General features: G+C 42.0%; 1 protein-coding gene across 2 annotated transcripts in view; it reads right to left on the bottom strand.

The window, feature by feature from the left end:
• The window catches only part of Pla1a (phospholipase A1 member A), a 35,478-nt gene extending 24,204 nt beyond the window's left edge, over positions 1 to 11,274 (bottom strand). The window contains exon 1 of one of the 2 annotated variants that reach the window (XM_035444560.1): positions 10,863 to 11,274. In XM_035444560.1, the coding sequence (XP_035300451.1) occupies positions 10,863 to 10,935 (73 nt within the window). In that variant the 5' untranslated portion in view covers positions 10,936 to 11,274. The remainder of the gene's footprint in view (positions 1 to 10,862) is intronic. The other variant, XM_027412692.2, reaches the window with a different exon arrangement.
• Between the last annotated feature and the right edge of the window lie 1,205 nt (positions 11,275 to 12,479).

Below are 12,479 nucleotides of genomic sequence, written 5' to 3'. Positions count from 1 at the left end.
ACAAATGGCTTGGACTCACTTCATTCCGCACATATGGATGGTAAACAAATGCTGTTGACTTTATCATCAGAATTGCATATTCAGGATTCAACCATCCCTCCCTACCTAGTTACTACTTTTGGCTGAGCCATGGCCGTTTCTCAAGATTACTGCCATAGCTTGTCACTGTTTTTCCTGTCTACACGGTGTGTCCCTTTGGTCTAATCATAGCACAGCTCCTCTATGCAGAAGCCTTCGATATTTCATTCTTAATAGAAGCTGGTGTCCTCAGAATGGACTATGGGACTCTCAAGAATATTGTCCAGCCTCTTAAGAGCCCTTCCCTGTAGACGGCACAGAGGTTTTTGTGTTCATGGACACTCACTAAGGCAGTGATTCTCAACTTGTGGGTCACAACCCCTTTGGTGGGATCTAATGACCCTTTCACAGGGATCACCTAAGACCATCAGAAAACACAGATATTTGCATTGTGATTCATAACAATAGCAAAATTACAGTTATGAAGTAGCAGTGAAAATAATTTTATGGTTGCGGGTCACCACAACATGAGGAACTGTTAAAGGATTGCAACATTGGGAAGGTTGAGAGCCATTCCACTAAGGGAACGTGCAATGTTAGCTGCACAGGGTTGTTCCTCAAGGGGATGAATGCAAAACCTGTTTTTCTCCCGAAAGACTGGAGCAGACATGCTTTCCAGCCTGGTGACCTTTGTGTTATCTGTGTGGCTAGAGGTGTTCTGGTACCAAACCCTCCTCCAGGCCCACTCTCATAAGCTTGTTTTTCTTAGTTAATCTATAGAATGTATCTTTATGGAAAGTGTTGCATGGACTTTATAAAGAGTTTCAGTAGTCACATCTGATCTGTATTTAGCTCATTTTGTTCCTCAAAGAGATTCAGTGTGCTTTGTTGTGCATGTGGGATTCAGTTAATCATCACAAGAATAGTTTTCCCAGATTGCACTGTGTTTAAATAAGCCTAAAATAAGCCACTCAGGGGTCAGACTCGCTGGCTACAAAGTAGTGTTGTGCTGATCTGTCTTCTTATCTCACATGGCTTGTCTCTCAGCTGCCAGTGAAGGTCACAGAGATCCCTACAACTGGCACCCAATGTGTGGGGCTCAACCCTAGGAGAAGGTAAGAAATTTTTTTCCTTAAATAGAAGCAGAGGATAGGAGTTCGGTCTTCTCACCCAAGCAGTCATGACCCTAAGTGAGAGAGTGAAATAGCACGGGTTCTTCTCCATCGTCAGAGGCAAAGCATTTTATACAATTATTGAGATGTCTGTTAACATCCAGGGAAGCAAAAGTATTTAAAGCAACTGCTCTGTGACTTTGAGCAAATGACTGTGCATTCTAGTCCTGAACAAGGAACCATTGATGTTGACAAATGGAAACATATACAAGCTAATATAAAAAGATCCTGTGAAGATTTGATAAAATCCTTGTCATTATTTGACTGTCCTTTATTTCTGGAATGTTCTGCTAAGCATGTGCATGGTTAATTCCCTCAGCCCCATCAAGCCTATCTGTCAGATGCCATTTTCTCTCCTCCTCTGTGTCTTCCCTCAGTCCCCTCAATCTTTCTTACCCTGATCTTTTTTCTTGTGCAGAAACCATCATTTTCAAATCTACTCTGAACTTTTTGTTGGTCTTGTTTATTGATTATCTCCTTGCATTAGAATAGATTTGGGGGTTTTCCACTTTGTTTTCTTTTTTTCAAGACAGGGTTTCTCTGCATCCATGGCTATCCCGGAACTCACTCCATAAACCAAGCTGGTCTTGAACTCAGAGATCCACCTGAGTTCTGGAATCCCAGCACTCTGCCTCCCTAGTGCTGGGATTAAAGGTGTGTGGACCACCACTGGCTAGAATAGATTTTCAAGAAAGGCAGGGTTTGTTATCCTTTCTGCTCACCTTGCTGCTTAGGCTAGCACCTTCCACACACAATACACTCCAAGATCTGGTTCTCTAAAAAGAACATAAACCAGATGTACTTTTGATAAGATGGAGGAATAAAAAAGGAGGAAGTCACAGGTAAACAATACCAAGAACAGAAAAGGAAAATCAGTACACACACAACTGATTTTTTTTCAAAACATAAAAGAATATATTTATACCCAGCCAGAAACTGAAGCTATTGATTTTTCTAAAAATGGATACTTTCTTAGAAAAGTATAGCTAACCAAAACTTAGTCAAGAAAGAAAAAAAAAAAAAACAGAGCACTTTTAAAACTATAGTACAAAGGAATTGAAATGGTAGTTTTCAAATGATTCATCATAAAACCCTACAAGCCAGACAGATTTACAGAGGACTTTTACCATCCCTGAAATACTCAATTTCACCTATTATTCCAGAGAACAAAAAAACAGGAGATAGAATACTAGCTCATTTTATGAGAATAATCAAATTACCAAATCTAGATAAAATATCAGCAAATCAAAATGCATCAAGGATAACAAGAACAAAGGGCACAAAAATATACCATGTTTGCTGGGCAGTGGTGGAGCACATTTTTAATCAAGCACTTGAGAACCAAAGGCAGGCAGACTCTGTGAGTTCAAGGTTAGTCTGATCTACAAAGTGAGTTCCAGGACAGCTAGGACAATAACACAGAGAAACCCTGTCAAACAAACAAACAAACAAAGCAAAACACCCAAAACCTACAAATACACATGCATGCGCACCCCTTGGCCAACCAGGGTTTAATTCAAGGAGTAAAGGGTTTGTAATAGTAACATATTTTTATAAAATTGGTAATATTAATGTAAACATAATATGCTCATCTCAACAGATGTGGATTCACTTAAAACTGAGAACCAATCTGTTCTTGTAGGTGTGGTGGCATGTGTCTATAGTCCTGGTACTCAGGAGACTGAGGCAGGAAAATCTTCAATTCTTATTCGAGCTTATAAACCAGCTCGAATTACACAGAGAGACCCTGCCCCTCCCAAAAAATATAGAAGGCCGTCTATGCTACCGCCTTTGTTAAATATTACACTGGATGTCCTAGGCCTTGCTAATGAAACAAGACAATAAAGTGGAATAAATTATAGAATTTGACAGTGTTTAAAAATGGTAAAACTGTTGATCATGGACTGGAGAGATAGCTCAGAGGTTAAGAGAATTTATTGCCTTTCTGGAGAACTTGGCTTTTGGTTCCCAGTACCCACATTGGCTGATTCACCAACATCTATACTTCCAGCTCCATGAAGTTTGATGCCCTCTCCTGGCCTCTGTGGGCACCTGAACTCATGTGCATATACCCCCCCACACATATACACACACACATAATTTTTTTTTTAATTCTTATAAAGTGCCAGTCACTTAAGAGTATAAGACATGGCTCAGTGAGTGACCCATGATTCAATGCTCCCCACCCACCTGGTCATTTCTTAAACGAAACATCAAGGACAGACCACATTGAAAGAAAGAGAAAAAGACTCAGTTCTGACTGCCAGAGTCTGGTAGACATTCTCCACCAAGTGCATTATTTATTGTTCAGACTTTTCCATTTTTTTTGAGGTGTGCATATTTTTTTCTTTTAGTTTGCTTGCATGTGAATTATATTACTACATTGTCTATTGTTTAAAACCTCAGTCTCTTTAGGGCTAGTCAGATGACTTAGCAGGTAAAGGCATCTGCTGCATAAGTCTGATGATCTGAGTTCAATTTCTGAATCCAAAGTTAAAAGTAGAATGAGAAGGCCAGTTCCATGGATTGTCCACACACAAAGCCCCCCACACATCACAGATGCAGTAACAATAATAAGAAGAACGCAATTACAATTTAAAAATCCCTTATTCCTTGGACTAACCTCCATCTGGCCATGATGTGAGCTTTGTTCCTTTCTTGTTTCAATTTCCAATTGGTTTTTTTCTATACACATTCTTATCATTGTGCCTATTTTTATTTTCCCTTTATATTTTCAGTTTCAATTTTCCAATTAGGTTTTTTTCTATACCCATTCTTGTCATTGGGCCTATTTTTATTTTGTAACATTTCTATCTTCATTTTTTTTTACCCTTTGTATTTGCAGTATATTTATTTTAACGTATCTAGCAAGATTTTTTAAGTTTATCTCATTTGAAAATAACAGTAATCATGAAAATAAAAAAGGAATCAATATTGCATATCTAGCACAGAAGTATTAGAAACTTTTAAAATGCAAATGTGTAGGAGCTATGTGTGTTTAGAGGTAAAATGTGTGTTTAGCATGTGCCAGCGAACACACACATACACACACACACACATACACACACACACACACACACACACACACACACACACACACACACACGTGAAAGCCTGGGTTCAATATGTAACAGCACCAGAAAATAAGCATGAAACTAAAGGGAGAGGCTCTAATACTTACCTAGTCATGGTTCTTTGAAGGAAGGGGATGGCACCCCAGTGTTGGCACATAGACTTAGGAGACAAAAGCAGGAGAATCAAAGCAAGTTCAAGGCTAGCCTAGTCTACATACATAGCAAGTTCCATGCCAACCAGGGATCATAATGAAACCCTGTCTCAAAAAACACACACACAAAAAAAAAACCTCAGTGAGACAACGAGAGAAAAATATTTATAAAGGTAATTATTCGAACTAAAAAAGGTTGGTTTCTCAAATCAAAAATTTTCAGAGTGATGTGCAAGAATTAAAGAAATCTACAATAGGCCTCAATTTGACAATAACTAAATAATACAATAATCCAGAATATTAGTGAGAAAAGAAATGAGATTTGACTTAGTGCAGGTGGAGCTTTAACATGAATCAACTCCTTTGGAGAACAAGCTGGTGGTAAAGACAGAGGCACTGAATCGGGACTCAGTGGTTCCATTTTCAGAGATCAGTCTTAAACATTTGACATTGCAGCAATGTACATGACAGAAAAAGAAGTCTGGGGATGACCCAGCTGCACTTCAGGGGAGACAAATGAAGAAATCCTGTGTTAGTTGTCATTTAATAACCTGTAGTGTATGAGAAGGGAAGAAAAGGAAGGAGGCAGAGGTCATGAGGGAGCAGAAAGGTTGAATCAGGTGTTGATTAAAGAAAGGATATGTGATAGGTAGGATTTTAGTTGGGGGGTAGGGGAGGAAGAGAGGGAGAAGGGAACTGGGATTGTCATGTAATTCAATCTTGTTTGTAATTCAAATTAAAAAAAGGGAAAAAAAAGACATTAACAGTAAAAGGAAAAAGAGGTCTAGGGTAATGTGTGATGCTATGTACTTGTGTGAAAATCATGTCCTTCTACAACACAGTACCATGCTAAAAGGATATAAAGCAAGGCTTAAAAAACATAAGACAATGAATACTATTTCTTTGTTTACATTTTTGAAATTAAATGATTTTGGATCATATCATCAAAAAGATTGTGCCAGGAGCACATCAGTTTAACTGTACATAAAATAATTCTGATGTATGGCTTTGTGTATCAATATAGTTCCACCTGGTATAAACAGGATTTTAATAAACATAAGCATGTTTCAAAAAAAAATAACCTGTAATGTAAAATCAAGGAGGCGCTGAAATAAAAAAGTTCAGACTTCTTCATTTGTTTGGATGGTTAGAAATTTGGTAAAAGACTGTCTTTTTTTTTTTTTTTTTTTTTTTTGGTTTTTCGAGACAGGGTTTCTCTGTGTATCTTTGGAGCCTATCCTGGCACTCTCTCTGGAGACCAGGCTGGCCTCGAACTCACAGAGATCCACCTGCCTCTGCCTCCCAAGTGCTGGGATTAAAGGCGTGTGCCACCAATGCCCGGCTGACTGTCATGTTTTTAAATGAATCTTATATCCTTGCTATTTTATAATTTTCTTACATTTGCATTTAAAAGAGGAAAAAGTAAACAGAAAGAAGCATCAGAAAATCAGAAAGATTAAATACTTGTGTCTGTGTGGTTGGCTATAGGCAGTATTTTCCCAACTACTTAATTGTAGTTTTATATAAATTTTATGTATTCTCTAACTTTCTGTTCTGAGTCTCTATTACTTTTTTAAAAGATTCATTTGTTTTTTATTTTATGCGTATGTGGGAGTACTTACATGTATTTCTTACACACATGTCTGGAGCCCAAAGAGTCTAGAAAAGATTGCTAGGTTCTCTGGAACTGGAGCTATAGGCAGTTGTGAGGCACCATGTAGGTGCTGAGAACTCAAACCTGGTCCTTTGAGAGAGCAGCAAGTACCTGTAACAACTGAACCATCCCTCCAGCAGCACCTATTACCTAAAAAATTAATGACTCAAAACAGTGCAAAGGGGATGCTGGAGGTAGTATATGATCTATCAATATAGAAAATCCATATGCATCCCTAAAAAACAAAATTTAAAATCTTAAACCTTTCTCTCCATACACCCTCTCCCCAGAGGTAACTTCTGTGCGCATTTTGTTATCGTTTTTCTACCTTCAGAGAAAAACTAAATATGAGCAGGAATAGATTGCATACATTTATATATTTGTTTAGTGTTGGTTTTGTGATGGAAAATACCTAGAATTTAACCAAAGGTGGGGGGAATCTAGTCTTCAAACTTAAAAGCACTAGGCCTCAGAGAATATGTCAAGCAACTCAGAACACAAGACTCTTCGGGGAAAAGAGAAGTGGCTGATAAGAGGAAAGTAGAAGCCATTCCAGAACAATCTTCTGTAAAAAGAAATGGACAGTGGTAAGGAATGTTCCAGGTAATGGAGCCCAAATTCCCTGTGAATGGAGAACTGGACCTCTAAGTTCTCTGGTTCTGGGGTAGTTTTTCTCTGGGACAATTAACTCTGACAATGCTGTCAGGCTTTGGGGGCCAAAAATTCCCTTTTAAGCAGACCCGGGAGTTCCCGGCACACCAAGGGCTTTATGAAGGCAAAATGACCTGGAAGTCAACCATCCAACCATCCAGCCAGAGACAGTGGCAGCCTCTCATTCAGAGGGATGGGGACATGTCTATACCCAGGTCCATTCTCTGTCAACAGGATTCCTCCAAGGCTGTGAGAGGTTCTTGAATAGTATTGTGCTGGTCACCTTCACTCTTGGGAAAACAAGAGTTCTAAGCCTTGTTAAAGGTAGCTTGGAAAACTCACAGATGACAGATTTGGCAGGTGACAAGGATGGAAGTCAAGTGGAATAACTCCTTGGCTGGGGGGAGGACACACTACCTCTTTCATCCTCATAGATGAAAGTTTATGAAAGTTTACATAGAACTTCTTGGTCAGGCACACAGAATTGAAGCTCCTGCCAACCGAGTTCCAATCGCCTTCATCTACATAGTCCACCACACACACACACACACACACACACACACACACACACAGACTTCATCCCCCTTGACTTTAGTTAGTGGATTGTCTCAGGTCAAAACTGTGCTTCATGACTGTTCCGGTCATTGTCCCCTAAAGTCCCCTGGAGCTTCTCCTTAGCCAACATAAGGAGTTGTACTCAGTTCCAATTGGTAGATGCCTTTCATCCAAAGCTCACCACCAGCTAGTTCTCAGGGTTAGTGGATCTCAAGAAGGCTCTGGGAACCTTGCTGTTTGTCTCGCTATGCCATGAAGAAATGATGTGAAAAGGAAGACGTGTTTTGCCCTCATTGAGAGTACACTCTGGTGGGAAATGGCCAAGTCCGCATTCGTGTGACACTGCATTGATGTGGACCCAGAATAAAGACTGACAGTGAGAGAATGGGAGCCTGATGCTCAAAGTCGCTTGCCCAAGAGAAGAGGAGAGCTTGGCAGATTGATGGTGCTAAAGTACATGTCAAGGCAAGGACAGCAGATGGAGGTTCAGGGCCTCAGCCGTGGGAATCAAGGACTTGGATAAGGTTGGACAAACTAGGCCAGCATGTGGAGTGAGGATTTGATAGTTGACAAAACTGAAAATGGAAATCTTTCATCATCATCTTAGATGCCCTTACTACACATGAAAGCATCCTGTCTCCTTAGAAGATATGAAAGGGCCATTTTCTCAAGATCACCAAATCTTGCTTTTGGGTTAAGGGGAATAAATAATTTGGCCTAGATTAAACCAAGGATCTCTCACATGCTAGGCAAGAGCTCTACCATGAGCTATATCCACAGGAAGGATTGCACATACATAAATATATATTTGACATAAATAAAAATATTTTACACACATAAAATGTTACAGGATCACACCATATCTTTAGGGCTATGTATTTATAATTAGACTATAATTTCATACCTTATCACATTTTAAATCTTAAAAATTGTGGCTTTCATTTTATTTGGTTGTCTTCATTTTTGTGACATACCAGTTGGCGAGGGATTCGTAAGCAATAGGAAGGAAGATATAGACTTAAATATTGGCTGTCCAAGTATGGAGCTTGCAGAAGACTCCCGTGTTCCAAGTAGTGAGCTCCCTCTATCACATTGCTCTGAGGATACTGCAGAACTGGAGAAGGGTGGAGATTCCCACCATAGCTGAATGGAAGGTGGGCTCCTGCCAGACATGCAAGAGAGGACATCACTTTCAGCTGGCTATTGAGGGGTGGGTATCACAGGCCATACTGACTGCTTCTCGTTAGCTGCCTCTGCCCCGGCTCAACACTGATAGCCCCTGAGTTTTCTGGCTCCCTAACTAAGCCTCTAGCCTCCCCAGAGAACACAGCTGTGCTCTTAACTGGTCTGTGGGTCACTTTGTCAGCAGTAACTAATGTGGGCCACCCTAGGGACCCTTTAGGGGGGTGGGGAGGATGAAGTGCTCTTTCAGGGCTAGGATCATTTAGCCAGCCTACATAAATGTCAGGAAATGGAAACGAGGCCCACACCCAGCTGCTTCCTCCTAAGCAACTGAAACTCCAGGCTGGGATTCATGGAGAAGATACCAGCCACAGCTGGTCTAAAATAAACTCAAATGTGTTGCCGGAAAAGTAAAAATAAGCATGAAACCGTATGGGAAGCCGGATCATGAGGCCTGTGACTAGGAAATGTGGAGCTGAGAGAACACCAGGAATGCTGTCTGATTCCGGTTAGGGTGACTTCAAAAAACACTCAGGGACCATGATGGCTCAGTGCTAAAGGTTGCTTGTCACCCAGCCTGATGACCTGCACTGGATCCAAGGTATCCATATGGTTGGGGAAGTGAAACAAGGTCCACTGATGTCCAAGTTGTCCTCTGACTTCAACTTGATCACTGTGATGTACAGCACACGTGTGTACACACACATACACAATCAATTCATGTAATTAGTAAAAATGCTGGAAGAAAACACCTGAAGCCATGACCTGGATAGCCATGAAGAATTAATTGTGCAGGTGCCCAGCCAAGACAGCAAGGTGAGTGACAGAGGGATCACCTTGGTCAACAGACACGCTGGTACCCCTCTCTCTTCCTTTCCTTTGCATGGACCTCTGTGTCTCCTTTGATCCCCTTTTCCTCTCCTCTCCTTCCTGTGGGTGGTCTTCAAACAACTATGCTCTTTTTCCTTTTCTATCTCCACTTAGCCACCAAACCGCTGGATCTTTAAAAACAGGAAACACTAATCCAATAAACACTGTCATTGCTGACAGCAGTAACTTAGTTAAGGTGGAAAGGTAGAGAAGTAGCTGGGAAATCGAAAACGTTGTCTGCTGACTCAGCGCCTGCCCCCTCTGTTCCTTGCCTTACTGTCCAGTGGGCAGCAATGCAGTACCACTCACTGAGCATGCCCTGTATACAGAGCACTGGGCTAAGAGTATGCAAGAGACTGGAGCCCCAAACCCTCCCCTTGTGGAAACAAACAAATGAGGGAGAAAAAAAAAAAAAACAAAAAAAAAACCCAAGCAGCAGCGAGCTCGGCTGCACCGTGAAAATGCACCCAGGCTGCAAGGAGAGAATAGAGTTGTACGTGGAGCAGGAAAGGAGTGCTAAGCAGGACAGCAGATTGCTGTGAGGGAGCAAGGGAATGATCCCTTGCAAGAGATGAAGGCTAGAAACAAACAGTCCCAAAGTCCGGGCAACTCCAGGTGAAAGTTCAGAAGCTGAGAGATGAGAAACCTTTAAGGGAGGACAGAAAAACAGTCTGTTGTTGGGAGGTGGAGGGAGGAGACCCTTCTGAGAGTGCTGCTCCCGTGTGTGTGTGTGTGTGTGTGTGTGTGTGTGTGTGTGTGTGTGTGTGTGTGTGTGTTGGTGTGTGTTGTGTGTATATGCGTGAGAGTGTGTATTTGTGTGCATGTGTGCACGTGTGAATGCGTGCAGGTATGTGTGTGTGCTTGAGTGTGAGTGTATGTGTGTGCATGAGTGATTGCTTGCATATGTGTGCCGCTATGTGTGCATGTGTGTGTCTGTGTGGTGTTTACTATATTAAGAAAGTGGGAAGCATGCTCTGATTCTCACCAGGGGAAAGATAAGATGCAAATGGCATCTGAGGGAAGTGACTCTACCAGGCACCTGTGGTTAACAGGGACTACCTATCATGATCTCACCAACGAACATGACTGACCTAAGCCTGAGTTGGGTTGGTAGGATTAGAACCTCTAATAATCTCACTGACAAAATTGTTCTTAAAGTTTTCCAAGGTTCGTTTGGCAAATTTAAAATTAACTGCATCTTGAAACAGTGGCTATTTGTAGGATGAAAATATGTGTTTGAGAGTAAACCAAAGTTTATTTTGTTACAAACACCTTGGCTTGTACAAGGTGAAAGGGGGGTCTAATTCGGGTTCTAGAAGCATGAGTCAGGAGATCAGGGGAAGTTCAGTTTTGGTAACCGGCGAAGGCACTGATCTTACCACCATTCCCATTATGATAGTAGGGTTTTTTCCCCTTCTTTTAAAATCACCCCTGGAGAGATGAAGAACTTTTAGGGGACCTTCCAAGGTCAGTGCTGTGTAAGACACCAGTTTAAGAAATAAGATTCCACCCAAGGCCCCAGCCCTTGTCTTACCTGAGCTTCCAAAGCTGAGCCAGAAAAGCAGTCCCCACCACCAGAAGCATCTCTGCCAGAGACCAGGAGGCATCGCTGGGCTGGAGTCTTGGAGCCAGTCTGAAGGAGAGTCCTAAATATCACATAGTCCAGCCTCCCACCAAACATGCAACACCCACTTGGAACTTAGTAATCATAACTGGCTCCATGGCTTATAAAATAAATAAATAGATAGATAGACAACTCTTCCTAGTTGTTTAACCTCTAGAGTTTTCAGTTTCTTCTTCTCAATGAAAATGAACACCCTTCCTACACTTTTTTTTTTAAAACCAGGGGACATTGAAACACACTGTTCTTCCTCTCTGTGCCAAACAAGATCAGGAAATGACTCTCCACGCCTCTCCCATTTCCCATTATGAAATGTCAGTGATGACCAGGGCAGCCTTTCATCTCCCTGTGGTTACAAAACTCTCACTGTAATGGAATTTCTGTGGACATGTTTGACCCTGGGAAGACTGAGCAGTTGGAGGCTGGAAACATCTTTCACTTTTAGATTCCCAGGGCCTCAGCCTGTGTGCAGTCAACAGCGCGCGAGGACAGTGTGAAAGGAGAGCCAATATGGCTGTGCCGAGCGCTGCCTTCCATAGCCTCTAGGGCTTAGAATGTAAAGTCCAACCTCTAAAAAGACATCCTGCTGCCCGAGTTCATGGGTAAAGAAGCAACAGTAGGAAAGGAGGATAATGAAGCACCTGGAGCCAGGAATCTGTCAGATTGTGTGGCACCCTTGCTTCAAGGGGTAGTGGAGACCACAGGGAGTGATTTCTTTGCAGGCTAGGGCAGAGCAAGGCTCCTGACAGGCCAGCATTCCTGCAATGGAAACACACTGTCACAAGGCAGAGGAGCAAACAACTTACACTAAGAGATGGGAAACAGAAAGTAAATGGTTAGAGTGGGCCAGGGGGATAGTGCAGTGAGGAAAGTCACTCAGCCTCGAGCCTGACCTGAGTTAGACCTGGGACCTATGTGTTGTGAGAACGGACTCCTGCAGGTTGTCTTCTGACTTTCATGTACACACACACACACACACACACACACACACACCTGTGAAGAGACCTAACAGCAGGCAAGCTTTGTCCTTCCTGAACTGTAGCTCTGTGAGGGGAGTGTAGTTGACGAGTGTGCTTTACAGCTCTGTCAGGGAGCATTGAGAAACTTATACAGAGTGATGCAGAATAAGGTTTTGGGGCAAGGTAGGTGGGTACCAGAACACAGGCTCTGCCCTGGAAATATCCTGGGCAGCCTAGTCAATTGGTGAGTACCCGGTTCAGTGAGAGACTCCGTCTTAAAAGATAGAGCTAGTGGAAATCAGAAGACTTAGACTTCTACTACAAACACACACTCACACACACACACACACACACACACACACACACACACACACACACACACGCACATACAGTAAATAAAATTTAAATTTTGCAATGTATGGAAATGTAGGGTGAAAACTGAGTCTCTACCCATGGTTATTCCCCTACTTCCAGTTCCCAGAGTACACAGAAGACCACATGGTCACCACATTTTTTTTTTTAGAAGTCCTCTGGAGACATTCTGTCTCAACTCTCACCCCTGCCTTTTGGA

This window comes from Cricetulus griseus, chromosome 4 (assembly GCF_003668045.3).
Source record: "Cricetulus griseus strain 17A/GY chromosome 4, alternate assembly CriGri-PICRH-1.0, whole genome shotgun sequence".
Lineage (NCBI taxonomy): Eukaryota > Metazoa > Chordata > Mammalia > Rodentia > Cricetidae > Cricetulus > Cricetulus griseus.
This window is presented reverse-complemented; position numbering and strand designations above follow the sequence as displayed.